We start from the raw sequence: 23753 nt of genomic DNA on the forward strand, positions 1-23753 counted from the left end.
GACCTGAAGATAACGCTCAGTGCAATATTTTATCCTCATTGACTCTGCCATCTAGCGGTCACTGAGCTAATTGCAGTCTATTAATAGACCCATTTGAAATGAATGAAGCTATTTTTTGTCTAATTTATTAGGTGAAAGATGAATTGGCGTTTTTCTATTGCTGAATACATTTACTACTCTACTCTAAATTAATACCAACATAGTTGCGGCTCAGGCAGTAGTCAGAAAAATGAAATACACCCCACTATGAGCCACCTACCAAATAGCTCTGAGTGAGTAAGTTACTCGAGCGAGTCCAACACTCATTCGATTGCTTCGCGAAGTTCTAAAATCATTATGTCTAACTGTTGCATTCAAGACATCAGTTCTTAAAGAATTTTGCTAGCCTTCCTTTCATCCACCCCGCCAACCTACCGGTCCTTCCTTCTTTCCATCTTTACTTCCTTTCTCCATCCATCCTTTCTTCTCTCAATCGAACTTTCCTTTTGCTATCCATCTGTTTTCCTCTCCTTCCATCCGTCTTTCAATCCATTCTTACTTTTCTATTTTGATCCATTTATTCATTCATTTATCCTCCCACCAACTGTCCTCTCCATTCTTCCTTCTCTCCATTCATCTTTCTCACATCTGTCTCTTCATCTTGCTCTCCATGCATTCATTCTCTCTCTATCCTCCCTTGGCCATTTCTTCATCCATCTTTCACCCACCCATGCCTCCCCTCGTCCTTCCTTCCCCTCGTCCTTCCTTCCTTTCTATCTGTCTTTCGTTTTGTGCTTTTGGTTGCATCTATTTCCCCTACTCCACATCTCCATCATGCTAGTCTTTTGTAGTGCTTTTTTGTGGGTTTTGTTTGGAGACAAGTGTGATCGAAGTCAGAGGAGCAATAAACAACTTTCTGCAGGTTTTATGCTATGCACATACAACAGTGGCGCCCATCGATGCTTAAGCTGCTGTAGTGGACGGGCTCCTGACGCCCCTTGATGCTGCTATATTAGACCGGTGATTAATGATTTCAACCATCTTCGGTACAGATCAGAAGACCACAGTCCATCCAGTGCAGAACCCCCCCGGGTTCCACGTATTGTGCAGCAGTGCTTTAGACACATGGCAACCAAGCAGAGTAGGGCAGCAGGAGGTCCCGCTCACATGCCTTCCTCAGGGGTTGGTTCAGATTACGATAATTGTCAAGCAGCAGGCGTTGTATTAGGTAACTCCAGAAATGTTTACTTAGGGTTACCCACCCACGTTTTCATTCAGTGTAAAAGGGAATATGCCTCACCTTAGGGCCGATGTTGCACCAGCTGCAGAGGGGAAAAGGTTAACCTGACAGTAGAAAAAAACTCAGCACTATGTATAGAAACCATAAAATAACAACAGTACATAGGAAAAGAAAGGTTAGAGCAAGTAAACCATTAATAACTTTGCAAGCAGGCAATGCACATGGGGCTGGTCTGACAGGTCAGTGTGTGGGCTGTTTTTGATTTGGAGTTATGGCGTTGTTTGATGTCTGGTGGGCCTGTTTTTACTGTTGATTTCCCTGATATTGCCACACACATTGCCTGCAGCGAGGTCAAATTCTTCCTTTCTTCCATACATTTCAAAACACTTGTACAGCATGACTTTACAAGCTCAAAAGTGCCCCAGTTTGCAAACATGGTGCACTTTTTAAGCGATCTAATTTGCTAATGGCGAGCCCTTTTATTGTACCCGTGGCTATTTTCTGTCCCTGTCTAACACTGTTTTCAAGGGTCACCTCACAAAGCCCAGTGCGTTCACTTCCACCCTGGGGTGCACTCCAACCTAACAGTCTAGACCTTTTGGGTCCTTAAGGTTGTTGAACTGGATGCCCCAGAGGAAAGGCTGAACTGTCGGATGGTGTTCACATCAGGTTAAGGGGCCCGTGATGGAATGATGGGCAGTGGTGGAAGCTGGGCTGTCTGGAGGGCTGCCGCCTTCATCCTGTGAAGGAGAAGTGACACAATATATATGTTAATTTAAAAACCCTATTGAATTTGTCTTAAAGAAACATTTATTTTCCAGCAAAAGTGTTAAAATTACACTGGAGGGTGGATGTTGGTGTGCTCTGGTTATGAGGACTTTACATTACCAAAAATGGCTGCTTTAAAAAACTTTATAGAACGTATTTTATGCTATTACATCTGAATTTCAAACATTCAAACTATTGTCTTTGTGCATTCTAGGATCAGCCTTCGCGAAAGCAAAACCTGAAAGCCCATGGACATCACTGACCAGAAAGGGAATTGTTCGAGTTGTCCTCTTCCCATTCTTCTTCAGGTGGTGGTTACAAGTAACCTCCAAGCTTATTTTTTCTTGGTTGCTGCTCCTTTACCTCCTTCAAGGTAAATAAACAACTCTCACTAAGTCTGTTCTTGGATTTTTCTAAATGGTTTAACTAAATATATCTTATTTCTTCTGGAGCCTTATGCAGTCAGTCATAAAACTGAAGTGAGTGAAAAGATGAAAACTGTTTGAAGAGCGGTTGCTTTTTTTAATTGATGTCTGAATATTGCCTTCTTTCAGCTAATATACGTTCAGAAGAGTCTTTACTTCATGATTTGTTTCTGTAAAATTGTAATGGGACTGTACACGCAAATTAAATCTGGTTGTTACCTTTGCTTAGTTGTGCATTGAACTAATCAGGTTAGTCATCTGACTAATAAAACCTGCAAAACTCACTTTTTATCCTAACTTCTTTTGTCTGCATATTTCTTTGCTGTATCGCTGCTCACCTGTTAAGTAGTTATGTTGTTCCCCATAATTTATATACATATGTTTGATAATTTCTAATGCACTCCATTATCGTTATTGTTAAGCTAGTGTGTGATATGCAACATTTAAGATTAACATCAGAACATTCTTGAATGTTTTCATAGCAACACTTTTGACATCATTCCTACTAACTTCATAGGTACGCAGAAACATGCCTTTTGATTATATTTCTTCTACAGATTCCAGTCATTAAATTCATCTTTCTAGCGAGATCCCCATAACCATTAAAAAGTTGAAGTTCTGATTGGAAAAACTACCTCCCTGGAGTGGAACTGCAGATACACCACAAACACCATTTATTTATTTTCCCCAGGCCAAGAAAGACCTTCGAAATCATCCCTGTTCACTTTCTTAGCGATTTATTTGTAAGGGTGTAAGAAATTGGGTATTTGTGAAATTTCATGTAAATACCTGCAAACTTACACTTTTATCAGAGAAAATGCTTTGTAGATATGCCACTTTGTTTTTAAGCAGGCACACACCTAGTTTAAAACTTTCTTGGGAGATTCTCCAGAAAGCAGGTTCTATCCGAAAATGACTGTTCGTGAGGAATTTCTAGTCCAAAACACACAAAGTACAGAGGGGCGAGAGGAAAAACCCTCATGACCTCCCGCTCAATAATGAAATATCACAAAAAGAGGGGTAAATCATACAGTGGAGATAAAAAAACGAGTGTGAGAATACACCAATTTTGTAAAACTGACCTCACACACAGCAAGCTGTGTCCTGCTTCATCATAGGGCCTGCTAACACACCTCCGCGCCAGCCCAACGCTGGAGGTGGAGCAATAGGGAGGGGGAAGACAATACAACACAAAATGTGGAAGTGAGATCACAGGTGAGATAACCATGCAGAACAAGTGATAAACAGTGATATAAAACTGGTGCCTGGGGATCCTTATTCCAATTTTAATATTAGGTGCCCGTCCAGAATTTAAAATACGTGGATGGCAGGTTGGAGAGCTTATAATGAGATTCCCACCCCCTCTACTCTTCATAAATGTCAACATGTTTCAACCGGCCCAACGTACTACACCGGCTTTCCTCAGGACTTCTCACCACTACAATCTCTAGGTGCAGGACCTTACTCCTCCGAATTTTGAGGGTAAAAGACATATCACCTTACGTGGTGCCCCTCGCCTTTAGAGAGGAACCTGTAGTAATTAAAAAGAACAAAAAATTATTTAATAACATCCACAAAATAAATAGTGACATGTGCTCCATCCCACTCTGTGAAAGCAAAATGTCACTAGTCTAGTGAATCATACCCAAAATACTCATTTAAAATCTTCACAAGAAACCTACTCAAACCACCCTTCTTAATGAGGTGACAGTGCTTATTTTCAAACTTTGCGCACCACAGCTGTAATAATAACCAGCTATATACTCCATTAAAGAAGTAGAGGTGCGGTTAAATACATTGTCTAATGAACTTTGCTCAGAGCACCACAAAACCTACCCGGCCCGTTTGCTCCGCCACACTTACCGAGTATATCAAATTCGTAAGCTCGAAATGGCGGGGGAGTAAAAACAGCTGCCTGCACACACTCTCTGTAAGATAAAGAAGGCCGTAGTGAAATGAAACTGGCTAAAGTGAAATAAAGTAAATCGCACAATGGTTGGGCGTCTATTATGAAGAGACCAGCCCTACCTTGCTTCTTTGATAATTTTAAGATTTTCGGTTCATATCTTTACATTACACCCTGCCCAAATCCACCTTCTTTCTTACTCAAGGAGAGACTTCTTTCTCACATGTGAATAAATGAGTCACGGGCAATCAATATTCCAAAACACTGACCCGATATTGCCGCCACACTGAGTCGCCACATTCTAGGGTAGAGTGCAACACTATTTCCTCAGTGCTTGAAGATTTCTAAGTGCCAGTGACACTGTAATCGCCGGTCCAAGTACTCAATAATGGACCCATGTCCTGCACCCCCGCCGTCTCAGTGATCAGTAGTATGATAATGCGGACCCTTTGTTGGATTGTTGCCTGATCTTGCCCGGATTCCGGAGGCGGACTGCGGCTTGGTGTGCCTTTACCGAGCGGAGCAGCTTCCCTAACGACTCGCCGGACCCGCTTCGCGGGTCTCTGACTGAGGAGTCAGTCTGCATCTGTTGGGAGGAGCGCGGGAGAGACGTTGGGACCAGCGGGGCTGCGAGCTGTTGGGCAGGGACTCCAGCGTCCAGGAGCCCCTGCGCGCCCAACCTGCTACACCTGGGCTGCTCTCCCCGCTGGCCACGCCCCCCTGCCGACGGAGTGAAAAGCGGCACTCACCCTAAAGTTGCTGGGACCCTTTGTTGGATTGTTGCCTGATCTTGCCCGGATTCCGGAGGCGGACTGCGGCGTGGTGTGCCTTTACCGAGCGGAGCAGCTTCCCTAACGACTCGCCGGACCCGCTTCGCGGGTCCCGCAGCGCGTCTCTGACTGAGGAGGCAGTCTGCATCTGTTGGGAGGAGCGCGGGAGAGGCGTTGGGACCAGCGGGGCTGCGAGCTGTTGGGCAGGGACTCCAGCGTCCAGGAGCCCCTGCGCGCCCAACCTGCTACACCTGGGCTGCTCTCCCCGCTGGCCACGCCCCCCTGCCGACGGAGTGAAAAGCGGCACTCACCCTAAAGTTGCTGGGACCCTTTGTTGGATTGTTGCCTGATCTTGCCCGGATTCCGGAGGCGGACTGCGGCTTGGTGTGCCTTTACCGAGCGGAGCAGCTTCCCTAACGACTCGCCGGACCCGCTTCGCGGGTCCTGCAGCGCGTCTCTGACTGAGGAGGCAGTCTGCATCTGTTGGGAGGAGCGCGGGAGAGGCGTTGGGACCAGCGGGGCTGCGAGCTGTTGGGCAGGGACTCGAGCGTCCAGGAGCCCCTGCGCGCCCAACCTGCTACACCTGGGCTGCTCTCCCCGCTGGCCACGCCCCCATGCCGACGGAGTGAAAAGCGGCACTCACCCTAAAGTTGCTGGGACCCTTTGTTGGATTGTTGCCTGATCTTGCCCGGATTCCGGAGGCGGACTGCGGCTTGGTGTGCCTTTACCGAGCGGAGCAGCTTCCCTAACGACTCGCCGGACCCGCTTCGCGGGTCCCGCAGCGCGTCTCTGACTGAGGAGGCAGTCTGCATCTGTTGGGAGGAGCGCGGGAGAGGCGTTGGGACCAGCGGGGCTGCAAGCTGTTGGGCAGGGACTCCAGCGTCCAGGAGCCCCTGCGCGCCCAACCTGCTACACCTGGGCTGCTCTCCCCGCTGGCCACGCCCCCCTGCCGACGGAGTGAAAAGCGGCACTCACCCTAAAGTTGCTGGGACCCTTTGTTGGATTGTTGCCTGATCTTGCCCGGATTCCGGAGGCGGACTGCGGCTTGGTGTGCCTTTACCGAGCGGAGCAGCTTCCCTAACGACTCGCCGGACCCGCTTCGCGGGTCCCGCAGCGCGTCTCTGACTGAGGAGGCAGTCTGCATCTGTTGGGAAAAGCACGGGAGAGGCGTTGGGACCAGCAGGGCTGCGAGCTGTTGGGCAGGGACTCCAGCGTCCAGGAGCCCCTGCGCGCCCAACCTGCTACACCTGGGCTGCTCTCCCCGCTGGCCACGCCCCCCTGCCGACGGAGTGAAAAGCGGCACTCACCCTAAAGTTGCTGGGACCCTTTGTTGGATTGTTGCCTGATCTTGCCCGGATTCCGGAGGCGGACTGCGGCTTGGTGTGCCTTTACCGAGCGGAGCAGCTTCCCTAACGACTCGCCGGACCCGCTTCGCCGGTCCCGCAGCGCATCTCTGACTGAGGAGGCAGTCTGCATCTGTTGGGAGGAGCGCGGGAGAGGCGTTGGGACCAGCGGGGCTGCGAGCTGTTGGGCAGGGACTCCAGCGTCCAGGAGCCCCTGCGCGCCCAACCTGCTACACCTGGGCTGCTCTCCCCGCTGGCCACGCCCACCTGCCTATTAGCAAACGAACAATTAGTATCAGTGTATTTAGGTCCCCAGTGAATCCGCTACGCGGGAGCGCGCCGGGAGAAGCCCGGGACAAGGGCGGGACCGTCTGTGGCCGTCAGGGGCCAAAGGAGGCCGGGCTGGGCCATATCCCTTACTTTTTTCTTACAACCTCGGTTGAACTGCGATTCCGATTAGGGTGATGCCCTCACCGGCACCCTGTGAAACTCCATCAAGGGAGGGGGGAAGCAATACAGGGACGCTGGACAATTACTTTAAATCCGCCAAAGGAGATGGGGGCAAAGAAAACTCCTTGGAGAGACGTAGGGCGGAGCGTCTGCGCTCCATTGAATCAATGAAGAGTAGACCCCTGACAGAAATTATCCCGTATCCCATTTCTCAAGAGGAGGGTACCCCCCCCCCCAATAGCCTAAATCTACCGACTCTTGAGGATTTTCCCCTCCTACTACGGGAAATCCCAAGCACCCCTGGTATGTCGCCTGAAAAGATCACAGAGACAACTCCATCCCTGCCATCCAATATCCCAGTGAACTTGGTTACCCAAACTCCCCCTCTGAACATAAATAAGAAGAGCAAGCCAAAGCAAAGTGTTGTGGTGGAGTTGCACAGGCCTCCACCTAGCAAACGCAGTAGGAAGTCAAGGGGGGGGCTGGGGAAAACCAAACTATCCCATCTAGATTTTGGTAAAAAATATAAAACCGCATTCCTATCTGGCAAGGATAATGATATTGCGCCTATCGCTGCCCCCTCCAAGGATTTAAGCCCCGACACAGCTGTTACTAACAGCGATCTAGTGGCTAATACATCTAATATAAACCCCTCTCTCACATCTTTAGGGAGTATAGAATTCTTATTTCGTTCCCTTTTGCAGCCCATTAGTGATACCTTGAAAAAAGTTGAGATCAGGCTTACTATTCTAGAGACATCTCTTACTACCTTGAACACCTTAGTTAGTAAGCAATCCAAAAATGCGGGACCTTATCTCCCCGTAGGCAACCCTCTTAAAACAGGAGTCTCACAGGGTGCCAATAAAGTCCCTCCCCAGGGCGCTCCCACTGCCCCCCCCCCTGCAGCCACTAATGGCTATTCCAGTCCAGGCACCGCGCAATAACCCAACCAATAGGCCTTCACAACCAATAGACCCTGCCCCTCACAGTTCACAGACAGGGACCAATGCTGGCCTTCCCCAAACTGTCAGCACTTCCTCTCCCTCTCCGGTCTGGCCAGTCCCAAGACCACGGAGACCAGATTTGCCTCCAGAAGCTAACAGATTAACGGTGGTGTTAGCAGGCGCCCCCCAACTACGAACAGGAGAAAATGAAGACTTCCAATCCCTGAAGAAAAAGGTCATTAAATGGCTAAATTGGAACCCACCCCTACCACCACATTTTAACAATGAGATTATTATGGTTAGAAGGGTCCCCTGGATAGGGAAGACCAGAAAAACAATAATAGGGGACTGTATTTTGGTAACTTTCAAAGATCCGGGCACTGTCTTGCATATTTGTGAAGGAGTGAATCGTTCATTGGATTCCACTATTCAGACCCTGCCAGTATCCTTTTTCTTCCCTCCTATTCGCATGCACTATGACCCATCGCATGATGAATGGACAAGGGTGGAACGTAGACGCAGACACAAGGATTATGCACAACGCCCAAATTTTCAATTGCCTGACACACCCTATTTTCATTTTAACCGTTTTAACTGCTTGAATGGTTTGGATGGGGTTGATTGACTTTCTGCTTACAACCCAGTGACTCTGGATAATGGCTCCTGCAGACTTCCTGAGCCATCCGCCCCCACTGTTGGTAATGCTCCTGAACTACTGAATGATCCAGTGACTCTGGATAATGGCTCCTGCAGACTTCCTGAGCCATCCGCCCCCACTGTTGGTAATGCTCCTGAACTACTGAATGATCCAGTGACTCTGGATAATGGCTCCTGCAGACTTCCTGAGCCATCCGCCCCCACTGTTGGTAATGCTCCTGAACTACTGACTGATCCAGTGTCTGAAACCATCCCCTCCAACCCTCTTGGCACGGCAACTGACACCCCTGAACACTTGAGGTTAATCTGGTGGAATGTTGCTGGACTGGCTAACAAATTGGTTGACCCTGACTGGGCAAATTACATTGAGACTGGAGACGTTTGTATGTTCCAGGAAACCTGGGCTAGAGAAGATTATGGTCACCAAGGCTACCTGTCATTTTTCATTCCAGCAAGGTGGGAGGGCAAAGGCCGTCCGTCAGGGGGGCTCACGACCTGGGTTGCATCTCATCTAGGCTGTGTGGCAACACGGTTATCGGCTACCTCCGATGATATTCTTGTGGTTTCACTATCCTGGCCCAACCAAGCCAAACTTGTGTTAATTAACATCTATTCTAGGCCAGTGGGAATTGCAAAGGAATCACCGACCATAGATGAACTCACGAACTATATATCCGAGCTACCGAGTGATTCATTCTATGTGGTGGGAGGGGACTTTAATTCTCATTTTGAGCCACTCCCTGGTCTTCTGGAGGGGTTCTCATCGGAAGAAGAGGCCAGATGGGCAGTGCCCTCGGTAGAACCTCCCCCTCCGAAGGCATGGACCCCACTTGCACTACAAATCACAGCCCTTACCCTAAAGTTCGGAATCAGAGCCTGTAACGGGCGAATGAAATCTGACATACCCAGCAGAACCACCTATAATAGAGTGGGAAGAGAGTCTCGCTTGGATTATGTCCTGGCCCAAATAGTGAAGTGGCAGACAATCCGGGACTTTAGGGTAACGGAAAGGACCGATAGCGACCATAATGCACTCGAGCTTGACCTTGTCCACCCTGGTCTCCAAACGCCCACAACCACTTTGGAAGGGAACAAACCTGCGCTTCTCCTGGAAAATAGCAGGAGAAGCATCAGGTGGGAGCATTTGGTTACAAGCAAGAACAAACTTCCCATGCTCTACGATGGTATAACTCCCGTCTTGGAAACTGTGGGGAGTTTGGATACCGAGGCAAACAATAAAGATTCCCAGGCTAAATTGTATAAGGCTCATGAGGACCTTATAAAAGCTGCGGCCCCTCATCTCTTTAGTAGCTCACGGAAGCCAAGTAAGGGGCGGCAAGGCAAACCAACATGGTACAATCCAGCATGCAGAAGGGCAAAAGGAGAACTCCTCAGACTTATCAAGGAGGGTCTAGGGGGGGACAGCCTAAGAGAAAGTAGGCGGGCCTACAAGAAACTCGTTGCCCACGCTAAGGCCGAATGGGAGGAAAATCAGTGGGAAGAACTTACCAAGGCCCTAGCGATTAAAAATCACCGTCTGTTTTGGAGGATAGTGAGTGGGGGGTCGGGAAATCTCCAATCGGCAATTGAGCCTAACATTGCTCCAGGGGTGTGGCAGGCACATTTCCAGTCCCTATACAGTTCTGAGCCGGGAGAATTTTTTGCTGTTACCGGGGTTGGTTGGCCAAACTATGAAGGGGATCTAATAACGCTGGGTGAGGTCACTGCTGCCATTGCAGGACTTGCCTCGGGAAAGGCACCGGGACTGGATGGCCTACCTGGGGACCTGTTTAAACAGGAGCCCATTGTCTGGGCCCCCTACCTTACCACTCTTTTCAACGGAGTTCTTAGCGGCATGGAAATCCCCAGTACTTGGCTGGGGGCAGAGGTGGTGCCCATTTTCAAAAAGGGCTCGCCCCTCCTCCCAGCCAACTACAGACCCATCAGTTTAATTGACGTAGCACAGAAACTGTTTGGCAGGGTTTTGCTGAATCGGCTCCAGGATTGGATGGAAGAGGTGGGTGTCCTTAGTCCCTATCAGGCGGGATTTAGGAATGGTGTATCTACAGTGGACCATGTTTTTAGACTGAACATCATTTATTGGAGGGCAGCAATATTCGAGGGCGGTAGTCTCTACACAATCTTTGTGGACTTACGGGCCGCCTTCGACCTGGTGCCCAGGGGGAAACTCTGGAGCGTCCTGGCAGAGATGGGCGTTCCCCCGGACATCCTATCAATCTTACAGAGGCTGCACCATAATAATTATGCCCGAGTGAGGTGTGGGAGGTCTGGGGAACTTACTGATAGATTCCCCGTTGACCGAGGGGTAAGGCAAGGTTGTGTGTTGGCACCGACCCTGTTTTGCCTCTTCGTCAACGGGGTAATCGCCCACCTGAATGCCACTGACTACACCGACGCCCCTAAATTGAATGGCAGCAGGGTGCCCGCAATTATGTTTGCGGATGACACCCTGCTGCTATCCAAAACCCCTATGGGGATACAGAGGATCCTCGATTCATTTGTAGCCTTCTGCACCGACAGGGGGCTAGAAATTGATGCGGCCAAAACCAAATTCATGGTTTTGAATCCGAGCCAAAAATTGCGGCCGAACCCGCAATTGGGAGCAGCACGGCTCGAGAGAGTTGCCACCTTTGAATACCTTGGTGTGACTCTTAACGAAACCATGTCTTGGGGATCCCATCAGAGTAGGGCGAACCTCAAACTGACACAAACTACTGGGGGTATCGCTCGGATGATGACCGGCTCCTCATACCGCCCGCTGGGGGCGCTCATCCAGATATACAAGGCCCAGGCCAGGGGAGCGACCATGTACGGGGCGGAATTGTGGGGACATACACCTTGCCGGAGCCTGTCACTAACGGAAAACAAGTTCATAAGACAGATAGCCGTGCTTCCGCCCAGCACCCCGCTCCTTCCCTTGAGGCTTGATCTGGGTCTACGACCAATAGCTGATGAAATAAGTTTGAGACCCATAGCTTTCTGGCGTAGGCTGTGGAGCAGTAATGATCTTGCAGCATATAGGGCGGAATTGGTGGAACTATTGAACCACCCAAAAGCGCTCCGTATCCCCTGGGTTAAAAACATCCAATCCACTTGTATGGAAATAGGGCTCCCGGATCTATGGATTGACCCTGCCAATGCCGCATTAAACATCTCCAAAAGGTCCCTGGCTAATGTATACCATGAACAAAAATTAGCTAGGGCCCTAGATGGCCAGGCAGAAGGGTCTTTATCCTCTGTGTTTTTGCAAAGTAAGGACCTTTATAGGTTTGAGAGGGTTTTGGATCCTATTTCCCCTGTGCTTGCCAGAAAGCTGTTTCTCCAATGGAGATACGGCACATTGCCCTTTCGGACTTTTACTAGTTCCTGGTCATCGCCTCCCACCACAAAGCAGTGTCCGGCCTGTGATGCCATGGAGGAAACCGACTTACACGTGGCTTTCTTCTGCCCAGCCTACATGGTAGCGAGAAAACATTGGCTCCTCCCATTGATCAGAAACATGGGCTGTAGGGAATATGCCCCAATGTACAGGATTTTAAAATCTGATGTCTCAGGCCCAACTGTCTTTGCATTGACAACATTTCTTACTAATGTCTGGCACACTCGTAACCGTATTTTAAAGGTGTTGGGCAGTGCTTAATTTGTAAAATATGAAGTGCAGGTGCTCATATGTTTGTCGGAGAACACACCTACTTTCCCCAGCTCCACCGCTTCTCCATTGGCTTGTCCACTTCCTCTATTGGCTCTACCCGCATCCTCAACATGCACTGCTGAATGCCAGCTGTAATACCTGATCTGAATTTAAGCAAGGGAGCCTTTCTCAAGTAAGGTTTCGATAGGAGCTTCCCCCGCCCCATGAAAAAAATTGATAAAGATTAAATCATAAGTGCATTTAGAACACAATTTTGGAATAAATTCCCTAAAAGACTAGTGCACTGAAAATGGTCACGTGAAATATTCCAGTACTCTATGTGCAGATTTGGGGAAAGGACAATACTGGGGTGTGTGCAAAGGTGCTTTGTGTTGTTATATACACACCTATCCCTAATGCACCATAGCTGCCTCATAGTTCAATATTACCTCTGGTATGCAAAGACCAGAATTTGACTTGTGTGCCCCTATGCTATGGGTGCCTTCTCCTATGCCAATAATTACTTCGATATGTCAAACCAGCATATTGCCGTGGGTTTCCTCACCTACGAAAAATTATATATCAAATATGCCAGGATACGTATCCATATGCCAATGGTGCGCTTGCCCATTATCCAAGAATTATCTCCAGTATGCCAGGGCCAGGAATACAATCCCAACCATAAAACTCACACCCTGCTATAGTCACATCAACACACACACATTGTGTGCACACATACTCACATATGCTCAAATTCTCATACACTCTCACATGCTCTCTCACACTCAGATTTTCTGAAACTCTGACTCGCACATTTACACTGGCACTTCTCTTTTTTCAATCTGCGTGTGTTTTACTTGCTCTGCTGCTACCCCTGGCATATCAGTTAGTAAAGCTTGGTAAAACTTTCTTCTATACACTAATCAAAACAAATGGCTTTTTTGCTGGTTTTCATGCATGATGAGAGTTGAATATTACACTTCCATCAAATAGGTGAACCAGATTTTTATTTGGTTGTATATGGAGATCGAGAAGTAAGAATGTAAATGGCCTAGAACACTTACTACATTACAAGTACAGCTTTCGAGTAATCGTACATCAAGTGTAAATCCTTCAAACAGTGTTGGATTTTTAGCCAGCAAAATATTTCATTTTGGGATTAGCAGTTGCTTTGTAAAAGGTTTTTTAAAATGTACAACTCCCACTGCGTGTCTCTTAGGTGTCTGAAAAGCCATGACTGGACTGAATGTGTTAGACAAGACAATTAATGTGTCAAACAGTTTAAAAAATCAAGTTTCAGTTTGTGATTTTTTTTAAGCAATCAAAGATTAATCAACCGAGCAGTGAAAGTCAGTACCTGCATTTCATGCGCAGATGTTCGAATTCCAGAGATAATCGGTAGACATTCATAGTTTGCTAAACCAATAGAGCATGTTCAAAACTTTACTACCCATTACAATAAAAACACCCTTGGTGTGTAAACCCTGCGTCATAATACAACTGCAATCTCCACTTTTTCTGTAGTCACATTGTATAGCTGCATCAACTATCTGTTTGAAATTGCTATCAAAGTCTCACTGTCCTCACTTCTATAGCCTTGAAGAACCTGGGGTTTGGTTCACTTTTAAAAGCCCAGTAGATGATATATTGCTGGTGCTCGAGGACTTGTGCCCCACAGAAATTGTTGCCCATGACTAATACAACACTGACTCCAGTCATGAGACAATAACACTACACTAATGCAGTCCAAAACAACTGACTCCTGCGAGGGCCGGTCACGCAACTTAACTCCCATCACCATCATATAGTACTTGACATTGGGTAACGCTAAATTTGTATTTCTTTCTCTTTACTTTTTTTTTGCATCAAAGGAAACTGCTCTGTTTTTAATTATTTGTGTGTAAGGATTTAGCGCTGGTGTCACGCAGAAGCCAAATAAAAGTTAAGCTCCTTTTGGATTTTATGCTCCAAGAGGGCCTCAAGCTGAGTCATAGGAAAGTACCAGCTTTCAGCGACTTGCTCAGCTCTTGTAAATTGTATTCTGATGAAACGGGAACATACGAGATAAAATCCTTGGATCGGCCTCAAACTTATCAACCTGAGAATCACGTACGGTAACGAGATTGGGCTGAAAGTGCTGCTTCTAAGCCTCCCTAACTCAGCCCCAAGTAAAACACCCACCCGCAGTAAAATTCGTCTCTTTGAAATATTATTATACAGGTTTTAATACGCTGTTAGTGGATTTGTCTCATGCTGGATTTAATTCTTACGCCCCGTCCTTAATTTTGGTTATTCAGTGCTGCCTCCAGGCCCGGTTCTAGCGGGTGGGCCGGGTGGGCCAGGCCCACCCAAACATGAGCCTGGCCCACCCAAACTGGAGCCTTGGCCCTCGCACCGAGGGCTTGAAGGCACGCTGCGCGCAAAGCCATTGGGCTCAAAGTGCTTCAACCCTCCCCCATCGTGTGCATCAGCCCAGGCTAGACTGCTTCCCGGGCGCACACACGGAGACAGTTTTTGAGATTATCGCAGCCGCACCCGCGTACTTCACATGTCTTTAAACGACCATTTACATGTTAATGAGGCTTGGTTTTCCATCTAAAGGTGGAACAAAGGTAAACTAGGAGTCTCCAGTGTTGAAGGACACTCCCCGTTTTCACCACCGTTTTTCACCATTTTTTCTCAGTAAATTTCAGTAAATGTATCACGCCATTTTTTTTGAGAAAGTCGACTCAATAGCGAGGGCGGCAAGTTTTCATAAGTTCCTAGGGAGGATTAGGTGGCAGCACTGATCAGAAAGCAGTTTAGTTAAGAGAAAGTTAAATGTCATTACCCGGTGCTTCGTTGTGTGTGCTTTCCGTGGTTATGGGCTGCCAGCTGCAATCTGCGCCCCTCGAACGAAGCACAGGTGTCCTCCTGTTTTGTTGTAGAACGTCCCTGATTTTGATGCTAAAAATCTGGTTACTCCTAGATAAACTGGGAACCAAAGGGCCTATTACAGCACCTTATGCATGCGCTGTGCCTGCACTGAAGCACTTTCAGAATACACTGTACATTACAGTAAAGTGCATCGAACCCAAGTTGTCTTTTGCATGCTAGGATCCCACTCCTCACGTGGTCACATGGGATCACTTAATGCACAGCTTTTTATTTAGAGTATATCAGGGTGGTGATGTGTGTGCTGGAGCAGTGATTGTTATAAACTGACGGGGCGTTCTCAGCTCCCAGAGTGATGTGCAGGTCTCTCGTGCAAGTCAGATGATCGCACGCATAGCTGCGTTTCACTCTTACAAGTGCCCAGGTGCGTATTTGACCCAAGTAGGCGTCAAAGTGAATTTTGGTTATCAGGCGCCCATCACGCCAGTATTTTCATACTGGTGGACGACCCTTTACAGCTCGAGATTGGTTCGAGACCGATGCCTGGCTCTGACTCGGGGTCCTCATAGACCCTTGAGCCTAACACGATCCAAGCCCAGACCCTTCTTGAGGCAAGAAACACCAACACTGATACATTGTCTAGTGCCATCTTTTACCAATAGACTATGCGCCTGTGTTGGTGTATTTTTAAAGTTGAACCAGCTTGCTGGTCTTCACAAGCAATGGAAAAGCTGCATTGTGTTGCAACTCTAAAAACACCGACAGGAACACACTGCCTTTAGCAGCTCTGTCTAAAAGACCCATCTTGGCGTTTAAAAAAAAGTTTTAACCGAATATGGTGGGAGGGTGAGGTATTATGACCAGAAGTGCTGACTTTGGACCTTGGTAACCTGGTTCAAGTCTCGGTGTCGCTTACCGTCCTGTGATTTTGGGCAAATCACCTATTCGCTCTGTGCTTAAAAATGAATGGGGACTTGTGTTAATGTTACGAGTGCTCATGAAAAGAGCTCCAATACCTTCAGGCCCAGTTTGGGCTATATAAAACTGCACAAAAGAAATAGAAGAAAAATGAATGCTGGTTTTCAGAGGAGACGAAAGCAGATTGGCCTAAAACACTTTCACAGGTTCTGATGAGCAGAATTGTGCTACAACGGGAAAAGCACCCAAGAAGGAAGGCACTACCTTTTAGCTCATCATAACGACCCCCCATGCCCACCGCTCAGGTCTGGCTCAGCTTGTCCCATGAGTACTTGGGCTCGCCCATCTGTATTTTTTGTAGCATACTCGTGAATAAGTGGGTGCAGTATATGATAGGGGAACTGGTGGAGGTTGGCAGTGAGTGAGTCTGAGGAGGAGGTCATGAGGGGGAGGGGGAGGGGCTACAGCGAGATGAAGGGCAGTGGTGGAGGGTGGCAGCGAGGGAATCTGAGGAGGAGGTCATAAGGGGAGGGGCTATGGGCAAATGAGGTGCACTTGTGGCATGTGGCAGTGAGGGAATCCGAGAAGGAGCTAAATAGGGGGGGCCGTGGAAGGATGAGGGGCACTCTTGGAAGGTGGTAGTAAAGGTATTTACGGAGAAAGAGGTTATTGGTGCGGCCCCAAAAAAGGACTTTAGCATCAGCACTGAAGCCGGCCCTGTCATGGCCTTTCTGTTTTTGTTTATTTAATTAGCAGTCAGGTCATATGGCTACTGTGGAACATACTTTAAAGTGCGTGCTAATTATATTTAGTGCTATATTCAATGTTTTAAGTTTGAAGGTGATTTTACTAATGTTTTTACCGGTAAAAATGAAAGTGGAGCCCAATGGTGCTTGATATAAGGCTGGGGCCCAAGGTCAGCTGTGAGATAAGGTGCACTGGAGAGGAGTAGTGGGTAATGAAGCCTGTAAGGGAGTGAGTGTGTTGCAGAGTCTGGGGTCAGGTGCATGTAGTAATGAAGAGGGATTCTCCCTGAAGGCTCACACAGAGGGAGCCCGAGAAGTGTCACTTGCCTGATACTCCCACATCAGAAACCTCTTCTTCCCATCAAAGGAACATTACATGGAAAAAACCCTTTTTGAGAGTGATAATATTTAGAAAGAGACTTGGAAAAGAGTGCGTTTTACTGGGCCTTGTAAGACTAAGAAGAGATAAAGGAGGGCCCTGAAGCAGGCCTGCCCAGACATATATGCGACAAATCAACCACCCAGTAGTGGCCCACCCAAATGCACCCTTGGCCCACCCAAAGAAAAATTCCTGGAGCCGGGCCTGGCTGCCTCTATCTTGGCAATAATATTTTCTTTCCCCTTCTGTCCTCCCCATCCCGCCTCCTCCCCTGCTAACCACCCAGAATAATAACTTCACTACAGTATCCGTTGGGATGGGCAAGAGCTCACTCAGCTTGGCGATGTTGCTAAAGTAAAAGCAGGCACAGGCAACTCCGAAGCCCAGCACCAAGGACAAACCCACTGAGCCGAAAAAACATGACCTTCCGATAGAGGGAGAGCTCCCGGCCAGCCACCTGCAGTCGGACTCGGGCCCAGGGAGTTTGTACATTACATTCATTAATTCCAAGTTTTTTACACTGCAACCATCACAGTGACAGAGCGCCAAAAAAAGCAGCATTTGTTACATACTTACTGGGTTACTTTTAAGGTTGCTCCCTTTAGAGGCTTTCTGCTGCACACTGCTCGACACGCTGCTTCAAATAATAGTGGCGTCATGCAGAACGGCGGGTGCATGCGCAGTGACTCGTGAATGAGGCTATGGCGGGCTGAATTGCCAGGCACGGCTGGCGCGTGGAATTAAAAAAAAGTTACGCGCGCTGCCGCAGCGCAGACCCGGTCAGGACAAAATCCAGCCCAATCAGTGGCATGCTCACCGGCAGCACTGACTGAAGGGCAGGCATAGATGTATTATTGGCAAATCACTCATTACAGGGGAGAGTGGAGACAGAATGTACTCGTTGATGTAAGTTGGCACTTAGGTCTAGACCCGGCCCTGTCAAATAAGTGCCGGTGCTAAGCACCGGAAAGCACCGGCACAAATTAAGCACTGGTGTTGGGTCCCTCCTAAATTTTAGATGCATAGTTTTTACAGTATTTTTAGCATATGCATTTCCAATGTTTTACATCTTTTTAATGCATTGATCTATTGTGATTGTATATGTGTATTGTTTATCTTTTATGGCCAATGGCCGAAATAAAGATTGGAAAATGAATGATAATGGTTTTACAGTCTGGCAACTAAAATATATCTCCATTAGTATTGTAATTTAATCATTACATGAATCTTTGTTATGGAGTCCGCCACATAGACTTTATTTTAATTTTAATTTAACAGTGGGGCAGAGCACCTACGCATTCTGTCATATTATCCATTCTAGTTAGTCAAGGAACTAGTAGAATAACTATATAGACAATAGATGTTATTCTTATTATTAAAAGGAATTTCTAGTCTCAATAGGAGACATTTTGTGCTAGAATCCGCATTCTCCCTTTGATATCTTTCAAGATTTTTTTTTAAATTTTTTTTTTTTTTACTCGAGTTAAGTGCTGGATTAAAAAAGAATTACGCACAGAATTTGCGCTGCACGAACATCAGGACGTTTGCATAATTCACCAGCGCAATTACAATTTTGTCCAGGCCTATACCTTTTTCTAGCTCAACAAGACTATTATACTATTGCAGCATTGTACTTTTTTTAAATTACTATTTTCCAAAATCAATATGTCTTTCTATCTCACCTTGATTGTTGCAGGTCCTAATATTCATTCAATGTATAGCAGTCTTGAAAGGGCATAATTCAACTTGAACTCTTTCTCTCACCAGTGAATGTACTGTTTGGAGGCTCTCGAATAGCTACTTAATTCTCAGCTGAGGTCTGTTTCCCCTCTCACCTCTTCAGTCGTTGACACCAGTCAGACCCCGCGCCTCATCTGGTTCTTTTGATGTCATTTGTCACTCCCATACTCCCTTTAGCTCCTGTGTTTCCTGTTCTGAGTCTGAGGAAACCATGTTTACACTGGTCTTTAAGGCCATTTTGGGATGGTTGCCTGTGCAATTTTCCTCCCAGGTTTATATTTTTGGTGGACTTGCCCCTTAATATCCAGCTTTCAGTAGGATGCTTGAGTCTCAACCCCCGATGTGGCACCAGAAAAGGATCATGAGAAGAATATGGGAGAGGGATACTTGCATAAGATAAGGCTCTTTCATTCACTTGAGTATGAATCATCATTCTCCCTTTAAACCAAAACAACAGAACTTTCCTACCTAAAAAGAATCGAAAGAATTCTCTCATTCTGTCTTACAGGGACGATCAAAGGTCCTCTGTTACCCTGTAGGAGTACCATCTCAACATGACTAAGGCGATATGACAATGTGGCAGAAAACACGTTCTGGCTTGGTTGTCGGAAAGAAGCTGGAGAGTAAATATAGAGCCTTTGTGTTCAAAGCTTTTTGTGCCTCTCTTGGTCTCCTCCACCTCCCTCCCCGTGTATTTTGGTTGTAAACTCGTCTGATTTCAGCAGAGCCAAATACAAAGTATGTATGGCCGTTGTGTCCCCAAACAAGGAACTAAGTTCCATTGACTCTCAGGAAGATTCTCTTCCAAAATAGCTTCCTTTGCTTACTTAAAACCTGCATAGGTGCATTCTTGGTGTCTTTTTTTCTGCAAGAATTCGAAGCTTACTGATTTGTGGCTACTTTACTAAATTTTGCTTGTTGACCTTTTCCTATGATTGAAGTGATAACACTGTCCATGGTGAAGCTCTTGGTGAAGGTCTACCTTACTGCACTATTCCTAACGCAAGCCTCAGGCTAAAAAGCTGGATCTCTGTGTTGAAGGAGCTGGACTTTTCGCTCTGTCACAAACGAGGTACTTGACCTCTGCTAGAAGATGGCATTGATGGAAAAATTGCAATTATTGATAGCAATTAAACCTCCACACAGATCATCTCATTACTGGCCTCCTGCGCAAGGGTATTGATCACAAATGTACTAGGCTAATCATGGCTTTTCCAAACAAGTGGATGTCCGTGTGAATTCCTCCAGCAGATCTTGGCGGTCTCACATCTTTTGAAATCGCTCCTTCACCCCTACGCTAACTGATCACTCACAGATGTACTTATTCATTTCCTTGCCAAACAACTAGGTCTGCCTATTTCCTCAACAGATCTCACATCTCCTCAAACACCTGTTAAAAATTCATACCCTGCGCTGAGCAGATGATGAACAATTGACTCCACATCCCAGTTGAACATGATGCTCAGTTAACAGGTACGTGGGCAGTCTATTGCGGCTTTCAAGCCTCTAAAAGCATTTCACAAGACACCTGGGCGTTGTTGATGGTACGGAAACTATTTTGAAGTTTACTTGTTGTCATCCCCCCCCCCCCCCCCCTTATTATCACTGTCTCTCAGCAAATCTCTACTTGAAGGTGTCTTCTGCTTCACATAGCCAGTGACTCTAACACTGGCTGCACATTACCCAGACCTGGATATGTAGTGCCTACATGAAGTTTGGCCCAGCCAAGACAGAATTTCTGTTATTTACCAATAACAAAAAACAGAAACAATACAAACCTGGCTCAATGACCTGAAATTTGACTGCTTCGAACCCAAACGTTTACCTTATACCAAATCACTTGGATTCACCCTGGACACCTTAAGCTCAGGACTATACACTGGGACAAATCACCTCCGTTTGTAACTTTCCTGAGTTGGTTCCTTGTCAGGCCTTGCCAACCCTGTTCACTGGTCTCTACCTGCAGAGCAGCTTTAGCTGGCACAGCCTCAAACTAGTCCTCCATGGTTATGGGGCTATCTTCCTTCTAACGTCTGACCTCCTCTTCCAGAAAGGGCTCCCAGCTGCCACCAGAATCTTGTTGATTTTTACGCAGGTCCTTTAAAAATCTGTTTCCAAAATGTTGGAGTTAGAAGGCATGGTCTCCATACAAGATTCTGAAGCCTTCGGGGTTAGAGCCAAGTTTTTTATTTCATGTTAGGCCCATAGATTACAGCAACAACGGGCAGGTCCTGTCAGGATCCCAAACGTGTTCCAACTGACACTGTCTTTTAGCCTTCACTACATACTGCACACCACCATTCTCCTACATCATCACTCTCCGCTTTCCAGCCACCAGCTCAGATGTGAAGGGATTGGGAGTACAATGGGATGCACCAAATACTATGCACTGCCTGCAAATCATGTCCAGCTCATCCCAACCAAGACGGAGTGCCTATTATCTACCTAGAACATTAAAAAAAAACAATGCAAACCTGGCTCAATGATATGAATCTTGGTAGATTTGAACTTCAATTAATACCAAGTCACTTGGATTCACCCTGGTTACCAGCCTCATCCTCAAGGAGCACATTGCCAAAAAAATAGACGGCCTGAACCAGCTCTCTCTTCTGTAGCAAGTAAAACCGTTTCTTCCAGAAGGCAAATTCAGATCTGCTATTCAATCCTTTGTACTCTTGCACTACTGTACGGAAGTGCTGTGCCAATGAACATGGAGTGATTCGGCTGTACTATCTTTTTCAGAAACATGAGTTTGAACCTTGTAGTAATTTTTTAGGCCTAAGTAGCCAGCTACAGTTTTAAAATATGTCCTAATAATATTATAAAAAGATTGTTACGAGTGCCATTTTGTTTTGGTTAAATTGTATTATGACTTTATTTTGTAAATGTTTCTATAGAAACTGAATATAGTCGCTGCTTCTTAATTTTTGGCCACTTTGTTAAAGTAACATACCTCATTTCTTGGCTTTCTCCACAGTTACCGCAATAGTATTATTTTTCATAGCTCCAGGCCCACATTGTGTGCCTCTGACTGAGGTAGTTGGGCCAATATGGCTTATGTTATTGCTTGGGGCTGTACACTGTCAGATTGTTTCAACACGAACTCCCAAACCGTCTCTGAGCACAGGAGGCAAAAGAAGAAGGTATGGTACTAACTATGTTTATGCAGCCATTTTCACTTGTGTGCATGGAATGCTGTTGGAAAATTGTGGTCCTTGAACCCAATTTTTATGTGCTGTGTAATGTGTGAATTAAGAAACCACATTGTTTGTGGTTAGTTTGAGCATTGCTTTCCTTTTGCAAAGCCTACTCGTGCCAGATTTCACTGATAGAATTTAGATTGTGCTGTCCATTATATGGGTTTAACAATGTAAACTGTGGCAGTTATTTCTATTTTTGCAAATCTCTGAGAAGTTTGATTTTGTATGTTGTGCTTTTGTGGCCCACTATGTACATGTTCAGAAATCGGGTCCGTGTTTTTTCTGTATTGACATTTTTATAACATATGGCAAATTCACACATAATTTCAAATACTCCTTATGAAAAAGAAATGCACTTGAATTGCTCACTTGAAATGGAAAGGTTTTGTAAAATGGAAAGGTTTAAAGAAAGCTGTATCCTGATTTTGAAGAAAGTTCGTTTGTTATAATTTTGAGTATATACTCTCATATTGGTCTAAGAAATATATTACAATTTTCATCCCTAAGAATCCCATTCTTTATCTTTTTTTTCTGGTTCTTTGCTACATATGCTAAATTATTTTTTTTTCTGTAATTCCTACTAGGTATTTCAGCACTGTCAGTCATTGATTCAAAGATTGTATTAAAACAAAAATAATCTGCACTATCATCTTGAAAATACACACACATTTTTTTTTTAAATCCTCAAGAACATTGAGAGCTGTGCACATCATTCATTTGCAGTCCATTCACCTACTTTGGGCTATTTTCTTGCTTTTCAGTGAATTGAAAGCTTTTCAGGCTCTCTGCTCAGAAATGCTGTACATCTTTGCAAAACAATATTACTAATGGAGCCCAAACTACATACACTTTGACACAATGGCCTAGTATGTGCATTATGTTGTACATTTATTTCCATTACATTTTTGTATATTGCACTTTATACTTGCCTTCTTCGAGACTCTTGGTACCAGTCCATCATGAAGCATAAGTCTTAAGCTCTGCTTCAGATGGACACAATAAAGGGTAAAGCTGTCATAGTACACTTTTGGACATTACTCTGACAACAACAGATGCCTCCCATGCATCTAGGGACTGTAATGTGGATGTGGCAATGAATGTGAGTTAACCTGCATAGTAGTTGATAGCACACCCATCAAAGTGAAATAGATTCATAAGATATCCTTGGAAGAAGGGGAGGATGAAATATCAATCAAGGAGATAAAGAGGAGCCTTTGAAGGACCATGTTATCTGTAGGAAGATTTACAACTATTTGACTCCTTCATGAGAAAGTGCCTCATACAAGAGGGTGGCAAGTAGTATGCCATCACTTCTCGCCAAAAGAACATTCCACTAGAAATGTCATTGACAAAGTAGGCCATAAAGGCTCCTGTGTACTGGCAATTACCCAACTACAGACTGGATATAAAGTACAAAATGTCGGAATGTGATTAGGTGGTTTTGACACCTGCTCATGCCAGATGAAGCTGTGAAAAAGTTTTGAGGTGAATTGTTGGGTTTAGTTGACTTCCTTCATGTGGACTGGAACAAGTGAAAGATGAGACTCTCTTTAGCTATTGTAATGCTAGCCTCAAACTATGTATGATGCTCAGTACGGGTTGTAGCAGAAATGGGTTTATATAAAATGAACAAAGTTTTAGTACAAAGACATTTGATCTTGCTTAGGTCACTCAGCTTGAAGTTGAATTTGAATATGCCTTTAGATGGAGAGGACTCCTTCAAACAAGTGAGTGGAAAAGGCTAGGTAATAAAAAAAGGCAG

At 46.0% G+C, this 23753-nt stretch overlaps 1 protein-coding gene across 6 annotated transcripts in view; it reads left to right on the plus strand.

Annotated features, from left to right (window-relative positions):
* PHTF2 (putative homeodomain transcription factor 2) overlaps positions 1-23753 on the plus strand; it is a 589432-nt gene that overhangs the window by 375063 nt on the left and 190616 nt on the right. For all 6 annotated transcript variants that reach the window (XM_086967374.1, XM_086967375.1, XM_086967378.1 and 3 more), the window contains 2 exons: positions 2202-2360; positions 21769-21934. In XM_086967374.1, coding sequence (XP_086823500.1) covers positions 2202-2360; positions 21769-21934 — 325 coding nt within the window. The remainder of the gene's footprint in view (positions 1-2201; positions 2361-21768; positions 21935-23753) is intronic.

Source organism: Lissotriton vulgaris, chromosome 1_1 (genome assembly GCF_964263255.1).
Source record: "Lissotriton vulgaris chromosome 1_1, aLisVul1.2, whole genome shotgun sequence".
Lineage (NCBI taxonomy): Eukaryota > Metazoa > Chordata > Amphibia > Caudata > Salamandridae > Lissotriton > Lissotriton vulgaris.